The sequence below is a fragment of the Lycium barbarum genome, chromosome 2, assembly GCF_019175385.1.
Source record: "Lycium barbarum isolate Lr01 chromosome 2, ASM1917538v2, whole genome shotgun sequence".
In the NCBI taxonomy this organism is placed as follows: domain Eukaryota; kingdom Viridiplantae; phylum Streptophyta; class Magnoliopsida; order Solanales; family Solanaceae; genus Lycium; species Lycium barbarum.
In genome coordinates this window covers 147,067,326-147,095,105 of record NC_083338.1, presented here as the reverse complement: position 1 = coordinate 147,095,105, position 27,780 = coordinate 147,067,326, and the positions used below count along the sequence as shown (strand labels likewise).

The following is a 27,780-nucleotide window of genomic DNA, read 5'->3' as shown; positions in this document are numbered from 1 at the left end:
TCCTTCCGAGTCTTTTGGTCTTTGAAGAAGGGCATGATCAAACGAGAGGTCAATTCAAGATTTAGATTTTATGGTTCAATCGTAATGTTCTTACTATCGAACTCATTACACTTTTGAGATTGTGGATTCAAAATTTAATATTTACCGTCACCTCAATGAATTTTCACATATGTATCTAAGCTTTGTGTCTTAAGTAGTAAATTCTTCTCGAACCCATATTATATTCGGCTCTAGACTCTTGCTCTTGCGAGTTTATGTGTTGGTAGATGCCAAAGATTACTTTAGTTTTATTGAACCCTTGATAAATGACATAATATAGTACAGTCAAACCTCTCAGGCACATACTATGAACACTAGATCAAACAACATTATTTTGTAGAATTCCTAAACTATACTCATCTCAATCTTTCCCCTTGGCCTCCTTATTACTCGGGACATCATCTTCTGGATTCACATCCACATTCTTGTATTTATACCAAGAAGCACAAAGTAAATAAAATCCAAAATTAAGCACACTCAATCCTGCTAACAGCCAATAAAAATAATCAAGCTTGTCTTTGTTCAAGTTGTTGTTAGCCAACCAGCCGCCACTCACCTTGTTCACAATACTCACCACCACTGAACTAATGTAGTATCCAATTGCCAGTGAAGACCAAGAAATCGCGGTACTTAGTGCTTTCATGCTTGATGAGCTCTCTGAATAGAAAAAATCCATTAATCCGACAAATGTGAACATATCAGCTAAACCAAAGATCGCATATTGGTAGCCTAGCCAGAAGACGCTCATTGGCAATGGTGTGGCGGATTCAACCATGTTGTGCTTAATGGCAACTGATTTCCGGTGTTTTTCTACAATTGCAGCTACTGCCATTGACAAAGCTGAAAGTACTAGGCCAACACCTATACGCTGCAGCTGTCGGATCCCTGTTGGAATCCCTGTGAATTTTCTTGCTATTGGAACGAAAACGCGGTCATATATTGGGATCAGGATAATCATAAACAACAGGGGAATTGCAGGAATTGAAGCCCCTGGAACTTCAAACTTGTGGATTATTCTGTCCATTGTTGTGCTTTGTTGGATGGTAAAAGTTTGGAGCTGAGCCAAACAAGTGTTCATGAAGACAGTACTTAATATAATTGGAAACATTCTGACTACAATTTTTGTCTCTTCAACTTGTGTTACTGTACATAGTCTCCATGGTCCATGTGCCTGGTGAGTCCTCATTATCGCTGCCTGGTCTAAAAACCTGCAAATATTTCGGGGCTTCATCATTTATGCTATATGAAATATCAACTAGAATACAAATTGGGAGATTGTAAAATGTCTTAACATACTTGAATTGGTTAGTTTTTCGAAGAATCTCAGTATCATATCTAGCTTCCTCATCATGAATCTCGTGTAACTCGTGTTCATTCTCTGGCAAAGGGAGATTTCTGTTTCTAAGTGCTACAACAAACACCTGCATAATACGTGTAAGGGGGCTTCCATTTGTGACATTGTTTCTGTACAGTGATTTTCCCATTGTTAGGAACAGAATTGCCAATCCAACTACAATACTGCAGACAGCAAAAGACCAATCCCATCCTTGATTCTCACTTATCCAAACTACAAATGTGACACCAAATAAGGCACCAGTGGTGAGGAAAAACATAAGCCAATTGAAGTAACTTGATAATTTAGCAGCCTCTTTAGTGTCCTTCTCATCATATTGATCTGCTCCTAAAGGCGGTGCAGCTGCTTTGACTCCACTAGTCCCGATTGCAACTAGATAAAGTCCGGCGTATAAGATTGCCAATTGGCCTTTATTTGCAGACTCACATTGATTCATTTGGCTCAAGGTTATGTCCTTACAAGCAAAGGGTCTTAGTTGCCTGAAATGTGCTTGCACTGCTAGAAGTGCATACCCCTGAAAGCGAAAGCATCCGTTTGATTTAGTTGATTAAAAGTAGTTGATAAGCAACAAGTGCTAAGTTGGAAGGGGGGGGGGGGGGGGGGTAGTTAACTTACAACAACTTCAAAGCAGCCAAACAGAACACAAGTCTTGAATCTGGACAAGAGAGTGTCTGAAAGGAATGCTCCAAATAATGATAGCAAGAATGCTGTTCCCATGAAGTTTGTAACACTTGTGGCTGATTTTGTTATGCTGAAGTTCATAAATCCATAAAAGTAAGTCACCAAGCTCACACCAGTTGCTATGAAAGCCATGGTGTCGATTCCCGCTATAGCTGCATTTGGTAAAAGACTACCATATTAATACTCTGAAAGCCAGTTGTTCGTATTTCATTGCTTATTAAGTCCAGTGAGTTATGCCACGATTAAAGAGTCACAAATTGTTTACCATATACAAATAAAGCTGCTCTATTTCCTCCCAGCCTAGGTGGTTGTTTGGGTTCAGTCTTGACATCTCTGCACATTCCCTGCATATAAGTAACACAAAAAAAAACTAATTAGCCATAAATTCCATGCATAATTCTAAGTCATGAAAGACTTCTCTTTTCTACATGTTGTCTAGGAGAGCTTACCATTTTGATGTTGGAGTTTTCCTTCAAGCACCAAAATGTGAAATGTATATTGCTAGTTAGAAAGGTTCCTATGAATGCTTGAGTTTATTAGAATCTATCATAAAACTTCCTTTATATAGTAAACTGAATAGATATAATCCTTCCTTTATATAGTAAAATGAATAGATATAATCTTTCTCATAGGGACAAGAAAAGATAAAAGGAATCAAAATGCATTTTCATATTTGTAAACTTAATGAGTGGAGAAGGTTCTTTTTGTTCCTTATGGGATGGAGCTACAATATTAGGTACGGGTTCAAACAAACCCAATACTTTTTGCTTAGATCCTATATTTGTATCAAGAAATCCATCAAATATGTATAAAATATTTAAGTGCGAGCCCAACAACTAAAACGAGCTATTGTTCGGTGGCAAGTTTAGAACTCATAAACTTTAAATCCTCGCTCCTAGAAATGATTTAATGCCTAATTAGTTGAAAAACTTAGTCTGCTGAAAATTAGATTTAATTATTATGCTCTCCCAGCTCATGTTTGTCTGGGACTACCAAAAAACAAACACCTTAATCACAAAGAACAATACTCATTAGTGAAAACTAGGCAGTATATTCCAATTACTAGTATAATTTTTCTTTTCATCTGCCAACATGGAGTTAATTAAACAGATGGTTGTAATATTTTAGCTCCAAAATAGTGATGTTTTATGGAATTTACACTTTATAGTTCTCATTTGATCAATGGTATCTTAACCCGAGCAAAGGGACAATAAGTATCAGTTAACAGTGCATCCAAAAAAATAAAAAAGATTCTGCTATTTTCTTTCATTCTCTAAGCCGCTTAATTAAAGTAACATAGTAGTTGAAACTTATCAAAATAAACTTGTTAAAACCTTAAGCATGCTTTTCCTACACATTTTTAATATAAAAAGGAACTTCAGTCAGTCTTAGCTAATCATTAGGAGGTCAACTGAGCTCTGATGCTGAATTGCAACTTAGCATTTTGACACTCACTTTAGGACAAATACTAACATTATTATGCTAGAGCTATGTAGATGGCAACATATATTCTAGAATAACTCTTATATGATGATTTTTAACACAGAAAATTTGATTTACTATAATGAAGCATTACAACATGTCGAGAGGTGTCGAATACGACTACTTGTCTGCTGAGCCGGACGAAAATAATCAAAGGAAGAGTCTTTTCTCTAAAAAAAGAAGCAGCTTATTTACTCGTTTAACTTGCTCAGATATTATTTCACAATACTTGTCAAGGTTTTGCTTTCTTTTGACCCATATTATTGGAGTCAAGAACATTGCATCTAATGATTGCTTTCGTGTTTAACTACCAAAATTTATTGAGTTAATGTTCATGAACCATTTAGGCAGTAGTTAGCTCTCATACTAATAATCTCTCAAAACAATTTCATGGGTCAATTCTAGAAAACATCAGTATAAGAAATGAGCCCAAGAATGTCAAAAATGAAAAAGATATAAAATTAAAAAAAAAAAAGAAAAAAGAAAAAAAGAGAGATATTTGGTGATAGTTAACAGTATATTGCCGGCTTTGGCTTTTATCAAAGGCATAAACTCTTGAAGATCCACGGGAATATCCAAGAATTAAACTCAACGTGATCATAGTTTAGCAATAAATATCAAAAGTTGACCGTAGCATATATACAAGACACATTAAGCTGAAGTGTTAGATAGAAACATTTTAACTAAAACTGAAGTATCTCAAAGTTTGGTGAAATAGATGAATCAAAGTCGTCAGTTATTTTCTGTTTTCCTGATAAAAGCCGTTTTGGATCATTATATTTATAGTTGTCCCCAGCCGCTATTGTTTTCTACTTTGATATTAAAAATAACTAACGCCTTTAGGTAATTGTAGATTGACTTACAAAATCAGCACACTGCCTATTGATCAAGACAGCAGGAAAAATATGAATCGGAATTTGAGAAGGGGAGAGAGAAGGAGCCCTTCTTACTTATTCTAAGTCTTTGTTAAATACTTCCAACTATTGAAATCAAGAATTTATGATAACCAACACAAAATCTCAGAATGCACAGTTGTAAATGAAGGTCCGCAACAAAGTCTATTTCCTTCTCAATTCTCAAGCAGCACAGCGTTACTACGCTAGCAGTAACTGCTGCAGGTTCGGTTACTTCCTCATATTCCTTAATGACGGACTTGTGAAAAACCTCCGAAACAAATAGGTCCTCAGCTAGAGCGGAATCCACCATCTTTTTGAGACCACCAGCAGAGAAAGGCTAGTCCCTTTAGAACGTTCAAACCCGAAAGTTGTTTTGAATTTAGGGATAAGAACTTAGGTGTTTTAACTTTTTCATATGGGAACTCCAGGTTCTATGCTGATTTTTTCCACTAAAGCAGGTAAGCCATCACGAGAATCAGGGAGAAAGAAATACATGCAGAGGCTGTAGAGAAATATAGCAAAAGAAAAGTAAATCGGGGAAACCTTCTGCTAGCCCAAGATCGTTAACTAAGATCGGAAGATTCAACTAAAGAAGAGGAAGCTTTGGAAAAGGAAGTGTTTACTTGAATTGGCTTGAATTGTGTTTTTATGGGTTGTGTTGGGTTTGTATGGGTTGGCTACAAATGACTAAGGCCACCCTATTTATACTTGTGTAGGGATAGTTCTAGAAATTATTCTAGATATATCTACAAAAAAAATTTAGTAAACTTTATCTTCTACCATTACTCTAAAATATCTAGATTTTTCTTTAAGATAATTATCTAAGATCCTACACTAGACTATTCTAGATCCCATACTAAATATCTAGCATTTTTTGTACCTCCAAAAAATCAACTTTATTTCTTCACACTCCCCCTTAAAGTGATTTTTTGGAAACTACCCCGAGCTTGTTGCAGAAGAACTTAGATGAAGCTTTTGGACATGCCTTGGTGAAGATCTTAGCAATGTTTTCCCGACACTTCTTCCTTCTTCAAATGATGATGGTTTTCCGCTAATAATTGGGTCTCCAAAGAAACATGAATACGTCTTGATAAAATTTTCATCTCTGTAGCGGGCAGACTTGCCACTGTTTCTTTTTGGCCTTTGCGAACCACGTGAATCATCTTCATGCTGAATTTCATATTCTTGAGTTTCCAGACTCCCCCTTTCTCTTAGCTCCTTGACAATTGTATTATCTGGAGAGGCATCTGAGTCGATGACGATCTGACGATGAATTCCCTTCGAAGACTCAACACCAACATAGGATCCACCACTAGATTTCATTCCCAACTCCTCAATAAACTGTTTGTCAGCTTCAGAGCATCCGAGAACCATATTATCTGTCTCTCCATATGAAATTGAGCCTTCAAGGTCAACCTCTTCATTTATTTGACCGTCAACTTCTCCATCTGCTTCCAGTATTTGATTTGAGCTAGTGATTGACTCTAATATGACAGATGATTGACTAGAGACTTCAACTTCCACTACAACTCCCTCAATGCTTTCTCTAGAGTGGTCACCATTGTCATATATAGTTTCAGAAACTTCATGCTCAGGATCTACTTCAACATCCTCCACGTCCAGACTTTTATTACCAATTTGAGGATCTGTTTCGTTGATTTCCTCAATGGCAGCTACCACGTCACTAGTCTGAACGTCTTTGGAATTTGCTTGCTTTTTGTTGATGACACCAATGCCTTCCTTCTCCACGTAATGGACTGTATTATCTCTTGAATCCATGATCCAATCTCTTTTGAAATTAAAGGAAGCCAGGGCATCTACTACTAGAGCCTCAGCTATGAAACACCTTCCCTAGTCCTTTTCTTCTTCAGTAGCTTTCTCAACTTGAGCCATGTTGCTCTCTTTTGTTCGACAATATCTTTTTATGTGTCCTATTTTACCACACCTGTAACATTTGGGAGTCCTCTTATAGTTATTAGTAGACTCTCCCTCCTTTTCTGGCGAGCTGCAAACACTTTGAAATCGAGAGTGAGGCGTATCTGTGAATGTTTTTCCTTTGAAGTTCCTCTTGTTGGCTATAAGAGCATTTCCTTCCCCTTCTTTGATAGACACGCTAGCCATCTGTTTGGCTAGTAGCTCCTGTGATGACAACAAATTCTCAAACTCCTCCAAGGATGGTTGTTGAGCCCATCCTTGAATTGATGTAACAAAAGGAATATATTCTTTCTTCAAACCGCGAATCATAATTTCAGAGATAGCCTCATCCGGATTTAATAATGAGATCTCTGAACATAATTTCTTAATCTTCAAAAAATATTCGGCAATATAAAGATTACCTTGAATGATATTAGCCAATTCATTCTCCAAGATCTGTAGCCGCACTTCATCCTTCTTATTGAACAGACGATCAAGGGTCCTCCAAATTTCATGAGCTGATTTGTACCTTATAATATGATCAAACAAGTTGTGAGAGATGGACCTCTTCAGGATGAACTTCGCCTTCACATTAATCTGCTTCCACTTTTTGTATGCGCTGCTATTTTCCGGTCCGTCAGTAGGAGGACTTGTGTTACTCCCATTAACAACATCCCACAAATCCTCACCAGCAAGGTATGACTCCATACATGTCTTCCATACCTTGTAATTGGACTGATTCAAAAACTCCATCCCCAGTCCATTAACACGGTTGCTCAAATTCATCTAGAGAAACCAGTTGAATCTACCACTTGTTATATCCCATTTTAACCGGAGGTCAAAATGGTTTAAAATATACCGGTAATTCTGGGGTTAATTAAAGTTAAGGAGTCGCCACCTAATTATTTATGGTGAATTAGGACACCTAAAGATTAGTAAAGTGGTTGTCTAAAGTTAACTCAATTTTAAAGTCTACGAAACTTAAGATTCTAGGTAAGGGTTTAATTAATCTAAAGGGAAGGTGTTAAGCATCCTTTAAGATCCATTAAAAATGATTAACCGACCGGACTTAAAGTTAATTAAAAAGGTTTTTGCTGAGCATGAAAATCAATTGTTTAAAGTTTTAAAGAGATAGTAAATCAGAAAACGTTCATATGCTTCAAGTTAACTTGGACATGACTAGCTAAATATGAAGTATTCAACAACTCAAGGTAATAAAAAAAAGAACGTAAAAGTTCGAAAAAACTACAGATTTAAAACACTAAACTTACGTTTTATGAAGTCTAAAAAGGGGAAATGGGATTAATATAATAGTTCAAACTCCCAAACTTAAAGGATTTAGAAAATTTGATAAACAAAAGGAAAATTCCATTTGAAAAGATATTGATTACTGCTGTAAACAAAAGTGAAAGCTTCCAGAACACTAGAGCAGAATATTTTCCAGCAAAAATTTGACCAATTCTTGATAAAAACTTAGTAGACGTGGTGTGAATATATCTTTAGCACCGCTAATGTATTTAAACCAGCTAACAAAATGAAAATTCCTATAAGATCAAAACTACCCTGTTATTTAACTAAAGTAGCCTTCAACAAATAAACCAGAAGACAAATAATGGTCACATAATTTCAACAGAAGATGTCGTCAAAGCAAACATAATACGCTTAGCGATTGAAGGAATATGGCTTAATACCTAGATGGACCCTTAAACTTGACATGTTTTGTAAGATAGGCATATAAACTTATAAGGTGACCAGATAGACACTTAAACTTACTCAAAGTGTATTTTTCAAGTTTTTCAGTTGTTTTGAAAACAAAAACTATATTTTTCAAACACTCACAATTTTCATGGCCAAACAAGCCCTAAATATATCACAAAATATTTTTTTTAAAATGCAAAAATAAGGCAAACGCATATACATGAGACTATAAATGTGCACTTAAACCAATAAATACTCGCTAATCGCAATTTCGCAGCTTTCAATTAACTCGGTTTTTTTTTTACACTTGAATAATTAAAAAACAATAACTTTAACCAATAAAAAAAGAAATTTCAAATTAAGATTTTTTTTTTTTTTAAGGATTTTCTTCTCGGCTTTACAGTTTTCTTAATTTGAAATTTCTTTTACACTTGAAATACTGAACTTAGAAATTTCTTAATTTGAAATTTCTTTTTTAAGGATTTTTATTGGTTAAAGTTATTGTTTTTTTAATTATTCAAGTGTAAAAAAAAAATCCGAGTTAATTGAAAGCTGCAAAATTGCGATTAGCGAGTATTTATTGGTTTAAGTGCACATTTATAATCTCATGTATATGCGTTTGCCTTATTTTTGCATTTTAAAAAAAATATTTTGTGATATATTTAGGGCTTGTTTGGCCATGAAAATTGTGAGTGTTTGAAAAATATAGTTTTTGTTTTCAAAACAACTGAAAAACTTGAAAAATACACTTTGAGTAAGTTTAAGTGTCTATCTGGTCACCTTATAAGTTTATATGCTTATCTTACAAAACATGTCAAGTTTAAGGGTCCATCTAGGTATTAAGCCAAGGAATATTGAGGAGCATTTGCCATCTTTTCTCGCCCCTCTTTTCAATTTCGATTCGTATGAAGGAGCGACAGACACTAGATGAAGGAAAATGAAGAGGAAACGCTGGTCTTCACTTAATGGTGATATCGTCGAGTCTCATTTTGAGACTCTTCGGCTCCATAGTACATGCAAGGAAAAGAACAGGAAATTAGAAGTCTTATATTGAAGAATAAAGAACTAAAGATGTGCATCGACACTCAAATAAATTATGCTATCATTTTTGAATATATAAAACAAACTAAAGTAAGCTTCGTATCATATGTTCATGCTTCTAATATCACAAACGAAAAAGCTAGATCATAATATCCTCAACACAAGACGCGCATTTTCAGCTTTAGCTTCACAGGCTCATCACTTATACTAACAAACCAGAATTTAAAATTGATGGCATGGTTTCTAGGTGTAAAAGAAGACTCACATGGAACTTGTTAATGAGCATCTACATAAAAGCAGAAAGCTACTACATGTTTTAAAACCTGATACTAGTACCAACATATTTTGAAGTTATTTAAATACCTATAGACTTTTATGAGCAAGAACACTTTCCTAGTTTACTACATTACACTTAAATTCAAGGATTACATCCGGAATATATGAGATGAAATTCCCAACAAGTAGTTAACGCCATATTTCAAAAAGAGAGAACACATTTCTTATTCAGCAATGTTCAAACATAGGAGAAGCATTTTGACGCCTAAACACGACTTTTAAAATTCAAACTTAAATGTTGCGAATATTTCAGAACTCATTGAAAATCTCAAGACATTATATTTCTACAACAGAATACGATGTTTTGACAAAATGGAAAAAGAGTAAGATCGGATATTACCTCTTGTGCGTGCAGTGAACGGGACGGCGATCTAGATCTACTTTCCTTCGAATAAAGTCGAAATGGACAGAGATTGAGGATTACAAAATGCTAAAGTTTTGTTTTAGAAATAGTAGAAAAATAACAATAGCTTAAAGGAGAGAGTTTTTCATCGTTCCAGTTTTTTTTTTTTTTCGGCTGAAGCATTAACACGGTATTTATAGGAGAAAGTTAAGGTTTTCAGATTTGAAATTTTGAGCACAACAAATAGAGTCACGGGTGTAGAGTCGTTTGAAATTAAAAATCAAATCTCTGAAAAGTATTGTTTTTGCTGAGATTTCTGATGAAAGGCTTTGTCATCTTTTGAATTCACCTTTTGACTGAATCTTGTAGTTGAAAAAGGAGAGAGAGAGAGAGGGTAATATCATCTCTTGCACAAGAATAGCAAGTCAAACTTTGTTTTATGAATGAAGGAATTTGGATTTTGGCTGAAGATGGAGAAGGGACGTAGTGAAGGCGTGGGGAGAGAGAAAATTATGAGAGAGGGTAAACCTAGTTTGACTCTTGGAAGATTGGGCTAGCCTTATCCGTGTTATACTCCATTTTAATTGGGTCAAAGCAGAGTACAACATATTGGTGATCTCTATATTATTTAACTTAAGGAGTCGCCACCTAATTATTTTTAAAGGTGAATTAGGACACCTATTTTAACTAAGTAAATGCTAAAAAATTAACTCCGATTAATGGTCTACTTAACTAACGTGATTCTCGGTAAGGGTCCTAATTATCCTAAAGGGAAGGGGTTAAGCATCCTTTAAGATCCGTTAACTACGGTCAACCGGCCAAACTTAATTTTTTTTCTTTTTTAAATAGCCTTAAAATATAAGTATAGCATTTTAGGTACTTTATAACCATTTGAGAAAAATAACTTGTAACTAGCAAGCTTATAGCGTTAAAACATAAATAAGAGCAGTCAACTTTATAGTTTCAAAACTAGAATAGAATATAAAAGAAATCTTTACAAATCCTTGGCATTTTCACATATCGAAATATTATTGAATTTGAATGATTCGAAATAAGCTTTATAAAACGGTATTCTTTTACCTCAAAATATGCCAAAACTGAAAACGGAGTTTCTGGTCTAGTTGTTTGGAAAGCCACGATTTTAGCGAAAAAATAAAATAATATTTGCAAAATAATAATAATAAAAATACCAGCCCAAACACTGCATTGATATATTTCAGCGGGTATAATACTACCTTCGAAGAATTGTTTTCAGATTCATCTTCAGTTCTTATATAAATATTACCACTCTTTAAACGATGAAAATATTACTTTATTAATAACCAATGATTGGGATAGTCTAAATGATAGAATAAAAAAAAAACCTACTCTAACTAAGTTTATCCTAAAATCCCAAAACAGGAATACACCAAGCGTAAACAAACCAACGATCGTATTTAGCAAATAAATTAGAAAAATGCAATAAAATAAAAATGAAAATGGAATAAGTGGTAATAGAAAGATAGCCAAAAGAAATCCCGAGCAAATTTGCTCGTTCCTCTTGACAGATTTGATGCATTTAAAGGAGAATCTGCGGAATAGACTCCATGCTCGATAATAGGATAGTCTTGGGTTAAGACTTCAAATTTGCAAGAGTCCCGAATTAGGACTCTATTTGCTCCCAGGGTGCACATGTAAACAAAGACGATGAAGAAAAAAGGATTAGAATGCAAGATACAAATAATAAAAAAAAAACACGGGAAACTACGAAAATTAAACAAATTCTTCATACAAATCAGCCGTATAGTTTTAAAGTATGAAAACTATCAAACTGAACATATATTTTGACAAAGTTCCATAATATCTTCATTTAACATATGAGATTTTGACACATTCTTTCCAAGTTTCGTGTACTTAAATAGATAATGTACATGAGCAATTTTCACAGTATATTAGTCAAAGAAAAAATCATTGGATTTATCAATATACCATCTTCATTTGGACAAACACGGAGATTACATTCTTTTCTGATTATACTTCAATTTCAGACTCGTTGATCAACAAAATGCACTCATCTATTCATGAAGCTAATATTACAATCCCCGGAATCTACTTGACTGAATTCCTAACATTTCCAGCTTGACCAGACACCAAAAAGAAAAGAACAAAGGGAGCAAGCTCCACCAACTAAAGATATGTTAACCAATTTTATTCTTAATATGTTAACCAATTTAGAGACAAACAGACCTAGTTTCTCAATGAGAGCACAAAAAGGCCCCCTTTTTTTTTTTTTTTTTTTAGCTAAAATCAGTTTTTTTTTTTTACTCTTGTTATACCCTATTTTAACCGGGGTCAAAATAGTTTATAATATCCGAGTAATTCCGGGGTTATTTAAAGTTAAGAGTCGCCACCTAATTATTTACGGTGAATTAGGGCACCTAAGGTAATTAAAGTAATTATCTAAAGTTGATTTTATTTTAAAGTCTACGAAACCAAAAGATTCTAGGTACGGGTTCAACTAATCTAGAGGGAAGGTATTAGGCATCCTCTAAATTTCATTAATAATGGTTAACCGACCGGACTAAAATTTAATTAGGCTAAGAATGTAGATGTAATATTTTATAATGTTTTAAGAAAATATCTTGTAAGTATTGCTAAAGTTATTAATAGGCATATGAGAATGTTGTTTAAAATAGGACTTGTAGGAAAAAATAAAGATTTGCATAAAAGAGTTTAGTTGTAAATAAACTGGGAAAAATGCGAGATGTATAATGTTTTGTAAATATTTGGAGAAAATGAGTCATGCTAACTAACAAATTTAAAAAGAGTTATTGTAAGATTAATATCGGTAAAGTTTAAAGTTCTTATAGAAAGACTATTAATTAATTAGAAATAATAAGTATTAATGTACAATAACGCTTAAAATGTTATAAATACTTGAAGAAATATTAGTAATGTATATGTTGCAAACAAGATTTACTATATGAGTAAATAAGGTTTTGCTGATGAGAAGAAAGGCCAAGTGATTCAAAAAGGAACTAAAAGAGCCTTAACTGAATCAGTTAAAAACATAATCCATTTTAACGTGAAAGAGAAAAAGTACTTGATTTAACCTTCAACATTTGAGTTCAAAGATTAGTTTGAAAGCAAGTGAGGGTGATGATATAAAAATGTTAAATGGGGGAGAAATTCTAAATGAATAATTGAATTTTATTCTAAATCCTATTGTTAATCACGAGACTCAACAGATAATGAGTAACCTAAAGTGGATTTTAAACAATCACACAAGAAAATAGAGGCAAACAAAACAAATAGAGCACTAGTTGCACAATATGAATTAAAGGGCATAAATAAAATAGAAGAATGAATTTAATTAAAATGGGTTCAACCCACTTTAGGTGTCACGACCCAACCCCGTGGGCCGTGGCTAGCGCTCGAGCTGGGCACAAAAACACATCTATTAAATGCTATCTCAAATTTTATTAAACGCACCCAAGTATATAGCAGAAGCCGACAAGGCTATATTTCAAATTTAGATAATTTCCAGAAAAATTTTGGCAGAGTTTCCTTTGTTTTACGGACTATCCAATATAACCCTGCGCACAGAAAATACCAACAAAGGCCACACAGGGCCAACAAAGCAACATATAACCATATGCGGACCGGCCGCCGCGGCGAATGGGATCGCCCAAACACAACATATACACGCATCCATACAGAATGACCCCAACCCACAAACATGTCCACAGACCTCTAAACAGACCGACAGAATCATATGAAAGGACAGGGCCCCGTCGTACCCCTGAATGACGTACATATATACAATAGCAGGAGACTGTACCAAAATATAGGCTCCGGATAAGAGAGCGCCTCAGAATAGCAGAGTAAGACCCTAAGCGGGCGGATCAGCAAACCTGTCGTCTGTACCTGCGCGGCATGAAAACGCAGCCCCTGAAGAAAGGGGGTCAGTACGAAATATGTACTGAATATGTAAAGCCTGAAGTACAGAAACCAAGACCATAACTGGAAATAGAACGAACAGAAAGGAATGCAAAAATACAGAATATCAAATGCATATTTCAAAACATAAGGAATGTGTACAAAAACATATGCCATATCATGTCCGACCTCCCGCCAAGGGACTCGGTAGACAGACCGTGGTCACCCTCCCGACACTGGTGCCACAACGCATAAGGATCAGAATAGGGACAACCCCATAACATAGCATGTCATAACAATTGGCCATATCGGATCATATCATATCATATCAAAATAGTGTACATGGCACAACATACTCCACAACCCATGTACACGTATACCTGCCCCCTCACCAACGAGGCACGGCGAACAATGCAGAGGAACATGCTTGACAACATATCCTGGCCCGGGCTCAGTGGGGGAAACATTGAGGCATCCACGAACGGAGTAGTGAGAAACTAAATGCAATAAAAATACCGTATATATTACCAGAGACTCAATGAGATCGGATGGAATCATAGTAAGTGATTTCAGATGTCATAATGGATTACGGAGGCATAATCTTTCTAAGATCGTTTTCAAGATCCCAAAACAATATATAAGACTTAACGGAATGTTTAGAACAATTCTTAGGTAATGGTTAGAGGAGTAGTTAGAATATCTCTAAAGGAAATACTTGAAGACAAGTCATAACCACAAAAGGGTAAAATCGGAAATAGTGGGCCCACCTCGGAACAAATGAAGCGGTGGGCTCAAATTACGTATATTAAGCTTATGGGATCACCTACAGAGATCCTAGGGCATTCCATAGCTTCCTAAGCAATTTTGGGGAAATTTGCATAATCTTTCAAGAAAGCATACTTAAGGGATTCAATTCTATTGAATGAAAATGCAACAATTTCCAAAGCGAATTCCGATGGACAGAATATTCCCCGAGACGTAATTCCAAGCCTAGTACATCTAGGATATGCCAAAGAAGGAATGGGCAGCCTTACATACCTTATATGCGTCTTGCACTCGTCCAAAACTCAAATCCCGTTTCGCTCAGAATCTACAAATGGTCAAAGTTACCAATTAGGAATTTGCAAACTTTAAGAATTTACTTAACTTCAAATTTGTCTACCGAAATTTCGGTAGCACTTCCCCTATACATATAACATCCCCGAGGCTTAGCTCGGCTCAATATACATCAACCACAACAGCCCACAATACCACAAACATCATAAATCATAACAAAATAAATCTAACGTCAATATTCTTCCTTTCTACCCAAAGCGACAACTTTCATTCGAACTTCACAACATCAAACTAACATCAACATTATCGTATTCATTTTCTCATTCAAGGTTATTCAAACACCTTCCAATAATTTTCCAAGCGATATACATGAATTCGAGTAGTCCGCCACTTTCCATATTCTATCCAAAACTTCTACGAATGCAACAAAACTTTCCAAATCACATTGTTTTCCTTCCAAACTCATTAACAACCATAATTTACATTTAGAATCTTGCTTCCACACTTATACAAAAATCATATAAAATTCACATAATTTCTCATAATTACATACAAGCAATTTCAATGCCATTTCAATTCATTAAACCTTCATTTACATTATAAGGATCACAACAACACAACTAACATATTAAACAAAATTAATTCATTGTCATTCTTATCTCCATACCACAAGGCCAAATGCACCCATATATACCCACTTCGTAAACTTCCATATTTTCATAATTTCTACTTATTCCTACATGCTACAACACATATATATATATATTCCAAAGTAAAAGGAGCAAGATCTTACCCTTGTTCTTCCAAGCTTCTTCACTAAACCCACTTGTTAATTTGAAGAAACAAGCTCCCTACCTCCCAAATTAGCTACACCAAGTTGTAGAGGGACTTTAAATTAGTATGAAAACCACAAGATATAAATTTTTGAAGCAAGATTTTTGGAGGTGATTTTCTATGGCCAAACTCGAAACCCTCTTTTTTTTTTTTGCTCTTGCTTTGCTTCTTATCTTAAGTCTTCTAAGAGAAGAGATAATGATGAGGATATATAATAATATAGTCCCTTAGTTAAATTCATCACATGGGAATTTAATGAAGGCATGGGCTTGGGCCACACCATGGCCGACCACCCTTGTGCCTTGGGCCTTAATTTCCATACCTTTATTTTGGCCCAATGACTTATAGTCCACGTTTTGTAATTGTTATACCCCATTTTAACCCGGGTTAGAGCGGAGTACAACATATTGGAGATTCCTAAATTGATTTGTTTTAAGGAGTCGCCACCTAATTGATTTACGATGAATTAGGACACCTAATTATTAACTAAGGTAAAAATAATTAAACCTCCGTTAAATAATCTGCTTAATCAGTGTGATTCTAGGTAAGGGTTCTATATTATCCTAAAGGGAAGGGGTTAGGCATCCTTTAGAATCCGTTAACTTGCGGTTATCCGACCAAACTAAGGTTAATTAATCGATGTTGGATATAATATTTAAATTTTAAGAAAACAGCTTTGTGCAAATAAGACTTGTAAGAATATGCAAAAGAGGATTTTTTAATGTCATATTTAAAAAAAAAAGATTTCAAATAATAATGCTGTTTAAACAAAAACGAGACTAGTAATTGCATAAAGGGGAGATTTTAGAATGCTATTTGAAATAAAAGTTTATAAATGTTGCTAAGGCTCCGAAATAAAATGCTAATAAAACCTATAGGAAAGAATATAATAATTTATATAAAAGGAGACTTCAAATGCCATGAGATTTATAAATATTGTTAAAGTTTTAAATAAAAGTGCTATTTAGAATGAAATTTGTAGAAGATATAATAATTCGCATAAAAGGAAACTTTAAATGTCGTTAAAAAATAAACTTGCAAAGATTTTAAAATAATGATGCTATTAAAATAAGACGCATAAGTAAAAGACAAAGTGGGTTTGTGCAATTTTCTTTAATAAATAAACTGAAATGCCGAGATACCGATTGATATATAATTGCGCTTTTTTGCAAATTGTTTATTCCAAATGAAATAATATTAGACATCATAAATAATTTTAACATAAAAAAGAAGAGAATAAACTTATAAGATTGGTTATTAGTCTTCTTTAAACTAACTACCCATTACTAAGCTATCTATACTAATTCTCAATAATTCAACTAAGCTAAGGAAGAACAGAAAAATATGAAAAGTGTTAGTCAAATAATACATACAAGTTAAAAGGTATAAAATAAATCAAAGGCATAAAATAAGATTAAATGGGCTCGGCCTATTTTGAGACTGCTGTTTGCTGTTGGGCTTCAGCCCAGCAGTCTTTTTTTTTTTTTTTTTTGACCTGGGCCACTGCTGGGCTTCAACCCAGCAGTCCTTTTATTACTGGGCTGCTGCTGCTGTTGTTGGGATTGGGCCTGGCCCAGAATATCGATTCTTTATTTTTTTTTTGCTGTAGTTGATGGGGCTGAACAGAGAAAAGTGAGCACGTTGGGCTTTTAGCCCAACATCGAACGCGGAAGGAGATGAGTCTCTCGGACTCGTGTGCGGTAGTCATGCATAAAATGAAAAGGAAAAGGAATTAGTACACAATCAATGAATAATGGTTAAACGTGTAAACTAGATATGCAGAAAGATCGAAGGTTATGTATATGCTTTGTATAATCAACGTATATCTGCCAATAGTTAAACCAAGTGATTCAGAGACAACGTGGGTGATATAAAGCAGATCTTATGTTCAAAACTTTCCTGAAGACATATTTCTAACTACATGGAAATTCCCAACTAACAAACTAATCAGGGATTCCATGTCCAAGATACAACATTCAATTATAGGGAAATATTACAAACAGTTCAGACCAAATGGCTGCTAAATAAATCAAGCTATTCAACCATCAATGAAGATTCGGTAAGAACTCAGGCAGACTCATTACAGATTTGTAAATAAGAGAATTTCTAGTTCAGTCAGACACATGACCACTTCGACACAACTTGGTCAATTTCTAGTTCAGGCCAACAAAATGATTCTGGAGAAACTTACAGGTTGTACACAAACACAGACTCTTAGTGAAGCGGTTGTTGGCAAAAAAGGAGCAATAATAACTTATTCAAGAGGAATGCAACAACCAAGTAAAAACAGTAATAACAGTAGGGAGGCCAAAATGCAACAATATATTCCTTTAATTGGAAATCCATAACAGCATATTCAGAACATTTAAATGTAACTTGATTTCTTGTCCTGAACACACTATATTCTTAACTTTTAAGCCTAATCCTAAAGGGAAAAAAGGGAAGGTATGAAAATGTTTTAGCCATATTTGCTTAAGGAGGGAATGAATTTCAGAATTCATGCACTAACAGGGAAATCACCATATTTCAGGCACCTAACAGAACTTCAAAAATTTGCTAACTAATCTCGACAAGAGTGTAGAATAGTTTGAAAAAGGGGCAGAACTAACTTTGAACATCTTTACCCATTTAAAGGAATGTATCCTGAGATATTTAGATGCTGTGATAATCAGCAAGTTGGAATGTACAGGTACTATAGTCTAGACAGAATCCTTTAAAGGAGCACACAAGGTCTTGGTCACTTTAATAATTCAAGTCACATGATATTGTAATCTAAAAAAAAGTGCAGTTCCCTTTTTTTGTGTCTAATAAACATAGAAGTCATACTCTAAGTTTAGCACTGCATTCTTTGAGGTAAAACAACATTCTGCTTGAAACTATATATCATTAAGAAAATCAGCTCATTATTTTAGATACCACAGATCAAAACGACTTCAAGGTTAACTCCACGATTATCCAAATTCACATTCAGGTAACAAGCAAAGCTAAACTGGATTTTGGTATCCAATATGGAGACATATAGCCTCCACTCCCATTCCACCAGAAGGAAACAGCAAAAGCACAGAAACTATGACATGATCGATTTCCATAAGACATGACATTATGCAAGAAACAGGCTAAACATTTTATACTAGCACATTTAACCATTCATAGCATTACTAGCACCACATCTATCCCAGTAAGGGATCAATGACACCAATAACAAGCTATATGAACTGGACTAATATCTACTTAGCAGTCAGATTTCAAAACAAACAACATCTAAATCTCTCCATACAATAACTAAATAATTAACACTGGCAAGGCCACCTATAAATCGTGACTAGTTAAAGCAAAACCAATATAATAGATGCTTGTCATGGGCAGACCAGGGCCAGAATAATACTTAAGGCATTTTAACCAAACAAGCTAAAAATCGGTATAATTATGTTTAATATATTAGACCGTAATAACATATAAGATATATCTAACTGCGTGAAACTAAGCTAAGCTAACATACATGATTCTATAAACTAAACTAAAACATTAGCTTATAAACAAGTTTAATTATCAAACAAAACTGATACCAAAAGAAAAAGAAAAAAAAAAAACTTAGCTGACTGGACTAGCACATAAGAACATATATATACAAATAACTTAAACTGATAGGAAATGCAAAAAAAAATGGAAAATAGGAAGGGGGATTACCTTCTTCGGGTGCGGCGAACTGAAGCTTCGAGTCTCCGATCTACCTCGAATTCGCGAGGTATTGAGATCCTCTTTTAGTGTAGTATTCGTCTATAATGAGGTCGAATCCTCGTTTCTAAGGCTACGAACTTACTCAAAACAAAATGAAAACAAAACAAAGAAGGAAGATCCACAAAGGATCGAACTTGACAGAAATTATTGCGGCTAAAAGAAACTTCCCCTTTTTTAGGGATTTTGGGTTCAAGATCCGTTTTTTTTGTGTGTAAAGGAAATTTTAGGTTTCTTTTTTTTCCGATCCCCTTTTTTTGTCGTTCCCTATTGCCCTTTATAGCTTTTTTTGTTGTTGTTTTGTACTGAAAAAGGGAAGGAGGAGCGGGAGAGAGAAGTGGGGGACAAGGGTGAGTGGGGAGCGGAGAAGAAGGAGGGAAAGGGGGAAGTGGGAGCGGCGGCGAGGGTTTTCGGGGTAAAGGGAAGAGAGGAGAGGGAAAAGGAGAAGGGAGCGGCGGAGAGAAGGAGGAAAGAGAAGGGAAAAGAGTGAAGGGAATGAAGGGGAAACCCTAAAAAGGGTTCCCCTTATTTGGCTGAAAATGGATCGGACCCGGTCCATTTGTGGACCGGGTCAAATTTTAGACTGGGTATTAAAAGGATGGACTAGTGAATTAAAACATGGACTGATCTAAAAAATCGAGATAAAATATATGGGCCAACCCAAAAAATATTTAGGAGTCAATTGGACTTTGATTTGGGGTCCGGTAAGTGGAAATACGGACTGAGTGCAAGAAATAGTTTGCTTCTAAATTTTAATAAGAGACCCATTTTGATTAACGATGCACTAAATGTGCCAGAATATCACCTAATACGGAAATATGTAACTATAAAAGATCCGGATAATAAAATTATATGATGTTGCAATGACCGTGCAATAATATTTAATAACAAACAAACGCTATCATTTAAATGTGCAAAATAAATGCGATGTGCATGCGGAAGTTGGTAGAACGTTGAGAAATGCAAATTCCGATAATACTAAATAATAGCAGCAAATAAATAGTGGTAGTAATACTGCTAATAATAATAACAATAATGACAATGGTAATAATGATAATGCTGATGATAATGGTGATGAAAAATAATAATAGATATAATAATAATAGTAGATAACAAATATTGATAATTAATAACAAAAATAATAATTGATAATAATAATAATAATAATAATAATAATAATAATAATGATAATAATAATAGTTGTAACAGAATAATAAAACGCCGTTATTGATAAGAGACTAATAACTATAGTAAACATAATATATATTATTATTTCATTTTATATATTTTTTTTTTGAAAATATTAGAAGCGCAAATATGTATTTCGGAGAAGAGGCGGGACAAAATTGGGTGTCAACAGTAATTCCCGAAACTAATTTCCAAAATTCCAAATTTACCCTTAGCCTTATCCCACACTTCCACAAAAGTATTCTTTCATAAACAACTCATGTGTTACATAAAATTAATTATGACCTTATTTTTCACAAGTCAAGATTATTTCCATTTTTTTTTTTCTTCCAAATACGCAAAACACGGGATATAACATTAGGACTGCTGCTGTCTGCTCTGTTGGGCTTTGGCCCAGTGATTTCATACGGACTGCTGCGAATGGGCTGACTCGAGAGAAATTTCGTTGGGCTTTTAGCCCAACACCGAATGTGGGAGGTGACGAGTCCCTTGGACTCGAGATATCATGCATAAAAAAAAACGGAAAGAAAAGGGATTAGTACATAACTAACAAATAAGACCAAACGTGCATAATGCAAATTCAAACAAACCAGTGGACCATGTAGATTGTGTACATATCGTGTATACTGAGTGTACTTCACATACTGTCAACAGAACGAGCATATAGGGTGGCAGTCTAGACAAGGGGCAATTGTTCAAAGGATCTGAAAGGGGCATCTGATGAAGCATTTGTACATTTCAGCATATAGAGAAAGGTAGCAGGAATGGGAAAGCCCGGTCCTATGACCAGGGACGTTCTAATACAAATTACAGTGGCCTGCATAAAGGTAATCAAGGATAAAAGGGCCTAGTCCCAAGACCATGGATAAAGTAACGCACACAATGGGGTGTAGAGGAGCATGGTGATATATAAAAAGGTCAAACAGTGCATAACAAATATAGAGTCGAGTGTGCAATTGTGCCATTAAGACAGCATGACAACCGAATAAGCAAGCATGTGAAGAGAATACGGATTTCAGGTACTCGACACTATACATAACATAGTAAGACATTTAGGCATGTATTGATATCTCCCATATTAAGCAGTGTCATTATGGGAAAGCCTTGAGCAGGGAGTTTAACACAATAAGCAAATAAGTAGATAGCCACAATTCATAGTAGACTGACTGAAATCTTACCAGACATAACTGAATTAAGATTCTAGACTTAATAAGCTCATGACTAATTAGTTTTAATCACATAAATCACATTTCAAAGCAAAGAAGATCATAACTTGACAAGACGATTCAAACACTGATAAAAATACAAATCTGCTTGACTAATAGGTTGCCGTCATAAAGCTGGCTTATAACTTAATCAAAATATACAACGAGTTTTAAAATCTACATAACCATTCTTCCAAATGCACCTAAAACTAAACAACTACAGAATCCAACAAGATAAGATCAAGTTAAACCAGACTAATACATGAACCTATACATGTTACTAACCCAACAAACCGAAAGTAGACTGATTAACAGGAAAACTGGAAGAAGAAAAAGAAGAAAGTAAATGGAATTCGACACCTAGAACCTAAATAACAACCGAACGTGAAAACACCGAACTAAAACGTAAGATCGATTTATACACTAAACTCATACCATAGCCAAGGCAGAATTAAACTATCCATGAAATCAAACCAGCTAGTTCTCGGCTGAAAACAAGCTAAATAGAACTAGCAAATAAACATAACAAAGCAAACAGAACTGAAAGCATCGAATAATTCTTATTAATTTATAACTAAACTAAATCTCAAACCAAACAAAACAAACTCAACTTTATGCAAGAACGCATTCTTGAGCTTTAAATAAATTTATCAATCAGCAGCCTAATAACTTTACTGACTAGTAACAACGTTATGAAGACAGTACTAAAAGCATGCGGGAAGAGATTTGAAGATATGATTCAAATAAAACCTAGTCTATACTTTGCGTTAGTCCTCTTAAGCTAGTTCACTTTTTGGACAGACAAAAGGGTAACAAAAGCTGTAATGGGCTCATATTTCGCAAGTTCGATGAAAAGAGAAATAAGCTCAATAACGGCGCAACGACATGAAATCGAAACAAAGCTACAACTAACTCCTATTCCGATTGAGATTAGACGACTAAACCTTAACTAACATTCTGAAATCTATATAAAACGAACTAAAATATTAAACACAAAGAACAGAATTGAAGCAAAAAGAGATGGAGAGTTATTGACCTGTTTTGTGTACAGTGAAATGGGACGTCGAGGTCTCGGATTTATGCTCGAATTCAAACGAACCCGAACTCGAACCCGATTAAAGTAACTAAAGTTTCAAACTGAGAAGCGAAATAGAGTAATACGTTGTTTTTTTTTTTTAGAGTGAGGCAATCTTGATGATAATTTTTCAGATATAATCACTGAAAAGTGTAAATATTTTGGAGGCGTTAAGGCGGCTGAAGAAGAACCCCCCTCAAACTAGTCTCATGCCTCCCTATTTATAGTATCAAGATAGGGTTTTATTGGTTCGAAATTAGGCGGGCTGTTGAACTAGGGTTTTCAAAAATCAGTCAAAGAAAAAGATCCGTTGAGATCCAAACAGATCTTCACGTGACTTGGTTGCAGATTTGTGCCCAAAACGAACCGATTTCTTTCTGGTCTTCGTGGATTTGTTGTGTTTGAAGCAAAAAAAAGGAAATATCCTCTGTCAACGACAGGGCGCGTAGATTAAATAGACGTAGGGACGAGTTTCTTTGTATGGAAATGGGATAGGCAAAACTGCCATGGCTAAAAGGGAAACGAATCTTTGTTGAAAAGGGAAAACGACGAGAGAGATGAAGAAGAGAGAAGGCGCGACTGTGTTCTTGTTTTTGTTTAGGGTTCGTTTAGGTTCAACTGATGAAAAGGAATGGAAGTGGACCAGGTCGGGTCGGGTAGTGATAGTGGGCCGGTCGGGAGTTGGGCTGAAAGTTAATGGGCTACGGATTGTTGTGGGCTGGTCCGTTGGAATTGTTTAAGGGACGTGGGCTTGATTGTTTAGGCCATTAATTGGCTGAAGAACATTGGTCTTTCCTCCTTTATTTTAATTATTCTTGGGCTTTTAACTTAATAACTAGTACACTATATATTATGTGAAGACAAATAGTAATTAGTATGTATAAAGTAAAATTAATTTAACACGTATAAATCCTAAAATGAAACGATGACGAGCCATTTAAATTTGTGATAAAATAATACTATTAATGTTGATAGCAGAAGAGTGAAAATGAAAGTAATGATATTAATAGTAGTAGAAATAGTAGTGAAAATAAAATACTTAGCTCGTTAATAAATTTAGAAGCCCGAAGAAATAAATTAGAATAAAGGAGGGACAAAATTGGGTGTCAACAACTCTAATATGAGCATAAATCCGAACAAAAAAAAAAAAAAAAAAACCTACTGTTAGCATTTTGATTACATTTGAACAATGAGAGTACAAAAGCCCCAATTTTTTTTTTTTAGCTAAAATCGACTTATAAATATAAGCAGCTACAATATGAGCTAGTTTCTAAGTAAAGACACAAAAAGCCCCAAATTTTTTAAAGCTAAAATTCACTTTTAATTATAGAAACATTTAGCTACAATATGAGCATAAACCCAGACACAAAAACACAGATTACTAGCATTTTAATCACATTAGAACAATCAAGTTATTAAATCTTCAAAATTCATAAAAAAAACATTACCAAACATTCACTGGAATTCACCTTAGACTTCTAACTTTACTGAGTTCCTAACTAAACACATGTTAAATCCGGTATTTTTATATGTTAAACCCAATTTTTAAGAAAAACAACACCTAAACAGACAAAACTAGCTAGTTTCTACAAAAAGCCCCAGTTGTTTTTTACAAAAACTTTTAAAGAAAGCACATAGGCTAGCATATTTTAATCTCATGTTGATCCAACAAGAAAGAACAATGACCAGTGATCATTTCAGTTCTCAAACTCATTTATGCTCCATAATTTAAGGAGGTTTGAAAAGACGGACTTGATTTTGAGCAAGAAAATTCCCAACAGTCTACTAAAAAGGTCAAAAACCAATTCTCTTAAGTTCTAAAAAATAAGTCACTAATCTTCAAGGCGAAAACACACTCTTAAAGGATTTCACAGCGATAACAAATAAGGATACTCAAACTAGTTCATTCGATATTTAAACACTCAAAAGAAACAAAACAGAGTTGTTCATTTCTGTAAAATTGCTAAGATCTTTAAAACATGGTTACTTCATGATTTAAGGTGCAGAGAATGTCGATTCAACAAATGGACAGCGCCAAAGTCTAAACATAAATATACTGATATTTGTTTAAACAAAAACAACGAGAGCTAACGACATTTTCACAACTATGAGAATTAAAATAAAGAGAAAAAAAGTTACTGCTGGAAGGATTTAGTACTCTCTTTAAACGGGTGTATGGTGATTATCAGGTCACCACTTAAACAACTAACACACATAACAAAAACAAGCATTTTTGGAAGCAAACTAGACCAAATTCCATAGCTAGAGCAGGCTGAGAATATCCTTCAACCAAACATGTAAGGAACCAAACTAACACCCATAAAATGGACAGAATTGAGACTTTAAAATTTAAAGGAAAGACCTGGCTCATTTCCAAATAAACCAAATTCAAGATTAAATTAGGCAGCATGTTTTAAGCCAAATCATTTATCAAGGATTTAAAACACAAGGCTATACATAGTACTGTTAAAGTCGACTGCATCAAACTATTAACTAAACCAAGATAAACATATGTTATAAACTAAACATAATTTAGGCTGAACCAAACGCATACAGAGAATGAAACAAATCATACATAATTTAATTAGCATATTAACATATAACCTTAACTAATTAACATATAACCTTAACTAATTGGGCCTAGGTCTGAGTGGGTTTGAAGACTAATTTTGGGCTACGTTTGGGTCGTAAAACCTGGTCTGCTGATGCTTCTCTGTAATGGATAATATTTTGGGCCTATTTTAGGATTTAAACTTCTTTTCCTTGTATTTCTTTGAGCTTCTTTGAATTAACGATAATAATAATTTAGCAATTACCATTAATAAGGTGTAATTTAGCATGCTAATTTTATTATTAGTAGATAAAGTATAAGTAAGGTAATAGTAGAGTAAAATATTATCCGGGTTATATCTTATGATTAGTACATAATTAGTAAGTAGCAATGTACAAGGTATTAATAAATAATAATAATAATAATAATAATAATAATAATAATAATAATAATAATAATGTAGTGATAGTAAAAAATAAGATATTTAGTTTATTAACAACTATTAGAAGCTCAAGAAAATGAATTGGAATAAAGAGGGACAAAATTGGGTGTCAACACCACTAACTCGATCTTGAAGTAAAATTCAGAAGCCAACTGCGGCTACGGCTTTGATACCATGTAGAGAAATATAGCAGAAGAAAAGTAAATCGGGGAAACCTTCTGCAAGCCAAGATCGTTAACTAAGATCGGAAGATTCAACTAAAGAAGAGGAAGCTTTGGAAAAGGAAGTGTTTACTTGAATTGTGTTTTTATGGGTTGTTTTGGGTTTGTATGGGTTGATTACAAATGACTAAGGCCACCCCTATTTATACTTGTGTAGGGATGATTCTAGAAATTATTCTAGACACATCTACAAGAAAAATCTAGTAAACTTTATCTTCTACCATTACTCTAGAATATCTAGATTTTTCTTTAAGATAATTATCCAAGATCCTACACTAGACTATTCTAGATCCCATACTAAATATTTAGGATTTTTTGTACCTCCAAAAAATTAACTTTATTTCTTCACAGAGGTGAGTCCGTATCCTGTTTATAAGGAAGCCTCCACACTTTAAAGCCATTAAACTCTGCTTCATATTGCTTCTTTTCCCGAGTCATGAAGGGTGCTTGAATGGACCCTCCATTGAGGAGATGGAATTTAAGGTCTTTCGTGTCTTGAAGCATTGAACTTCTCGTCCCATGCTCCTTTAAAATAAAGAGCATTGGCCAAGATTAGTGTTTCTCGTCCACTGCATCACGAGGAAGAATCTCTTTGACGAGATCATTTATCTTCATTTTAGCCCACTAATTATCTTGATCAGCAACCTCAGTAGGCTTAATCAATTAGCAAAACAAACAAAGTATAATAGAATTAGCACACAGTGTTTTAAGAGGCGGGGGCGTGATGCGAGGCGTTCTATGCAGCACGGGGCGAGGCGCAATCCTAAGTCCTATGGATATTTAGGGCATTAGTCTCATGTATCTTCAATTTTTAATTTTATTACTAAGAAAATGAGTAAAGAAATATTTTCATTAAAATTCCGCAAATAAATTCAAATAAATCACCAATTATATATAAAAAATTATTACTCCTATATTTATTATTTGAGAAAGGTAACATGATAATAACTGAGATAATCTTTAAAAGAAAATCATCATTGATCTCCACATCTACTTGTCCTTCCCACCATCAACTAATATTTGCACTGATTTGTGAATACATTTCAAAGAAGGAGAAGAATAAAAAGGTAAAGCAATGACAAAAAAATGAATCTCTCTATCCTATCAATTTCAGGCATAATCATCTAAAAGAACTATTTATGCAGTGTTGTTTTCTATTATAGCTGCTTTTCTAATTTTATATTTTAGAAAAAATCACTACAAGATGAAAACATGATAGCATATAAAGTATTAATTCCATCACACCAATAATAAAAAACATGATCTACTTTTTAAACAAAAAGTATTTTGTTTTATATGCTATCATATTTTCATCTTGTAGTGATTTTTTCTAAAATATAAAATTAAAAAAGCAACTATAATAGAAAACAACACTGCATAAATAGTTCTTTTAGATAATTATGCCTGAAAAAAAATCAAATTTAACGCCCAGGCCGTACACTTTTAGGCCCCGGGCTTACGCTTTTGCACCCGGGGCTTACGTCCCGAATTAGGGCATATGCCCTACGAATCTACATCTTTCATTTGCGCACCGTAGCGTTTTTGGTACGCCCCACTCTGGGACTCGCCCCGAAAACGTCTTCAAAAAAACTGTTAGCACATACTATATCTTTTACAAACTGAGACACAACTTCTGTAGTTAACATAATTTGAAATTACTAAAATAAACGTTACATCAATATAACTAACTAAAATTGATTAATGGATGCAATGGAAGTACTGAAGCAACATGCTAAAAACAAGAGGATTCAACAGAGTCCCACTGAACAAA

General features: G+C 34.3%; 1 protein-coding gene and 1 pseudogene across 2 annotated transcripts; both read right to left on the bottom strand.

Annotated features, from left to right (window-relative positions):
- Nucleotides 1-276: 276 nt before the first annotated feature.
- LOC132627924 (protein NRT1/ PTR FAMILY 4.5-like) lies at nt 277-4,860 on the bottom strand. 2 transcript variants are annotated; one of them, XM_060343539.1, is made up of 5 exons: nt 2,524-4,860; nt 2,340-2,418; nt 2,009-2,226; nt 1,336-1,907; nt 277-1,247 (listed from the first exon to the last, which is right to left on the bottom strand). In XM_060343539.1, the coding sequence occupies exons 1-5, from the start codon at nt 2,524-2,526 to the stop codon at nt 401-403; spliced, it is 1,719 nt and encodes a 572-aa protein (XP_060199522.1). In that variant the 5' UTR covers nt 2,527-4,860; the 3' UTR covers nt 277-400. The 2 variants fall into 2 exon arrangements, with proteins under 2 accessions (XP_060199522.1, XP_060199521.1); XM_060343538.1 differs by having other exon boundaries at nt 2,340-4,860.
- LOC132629121 (serpin-ZX-like) lies at nt 3,672-27,655 on the bottom strand (annotated as a pseudogene).
- Nucleotides 27,656-27,780: the final 125 nt, after the last annotated feature.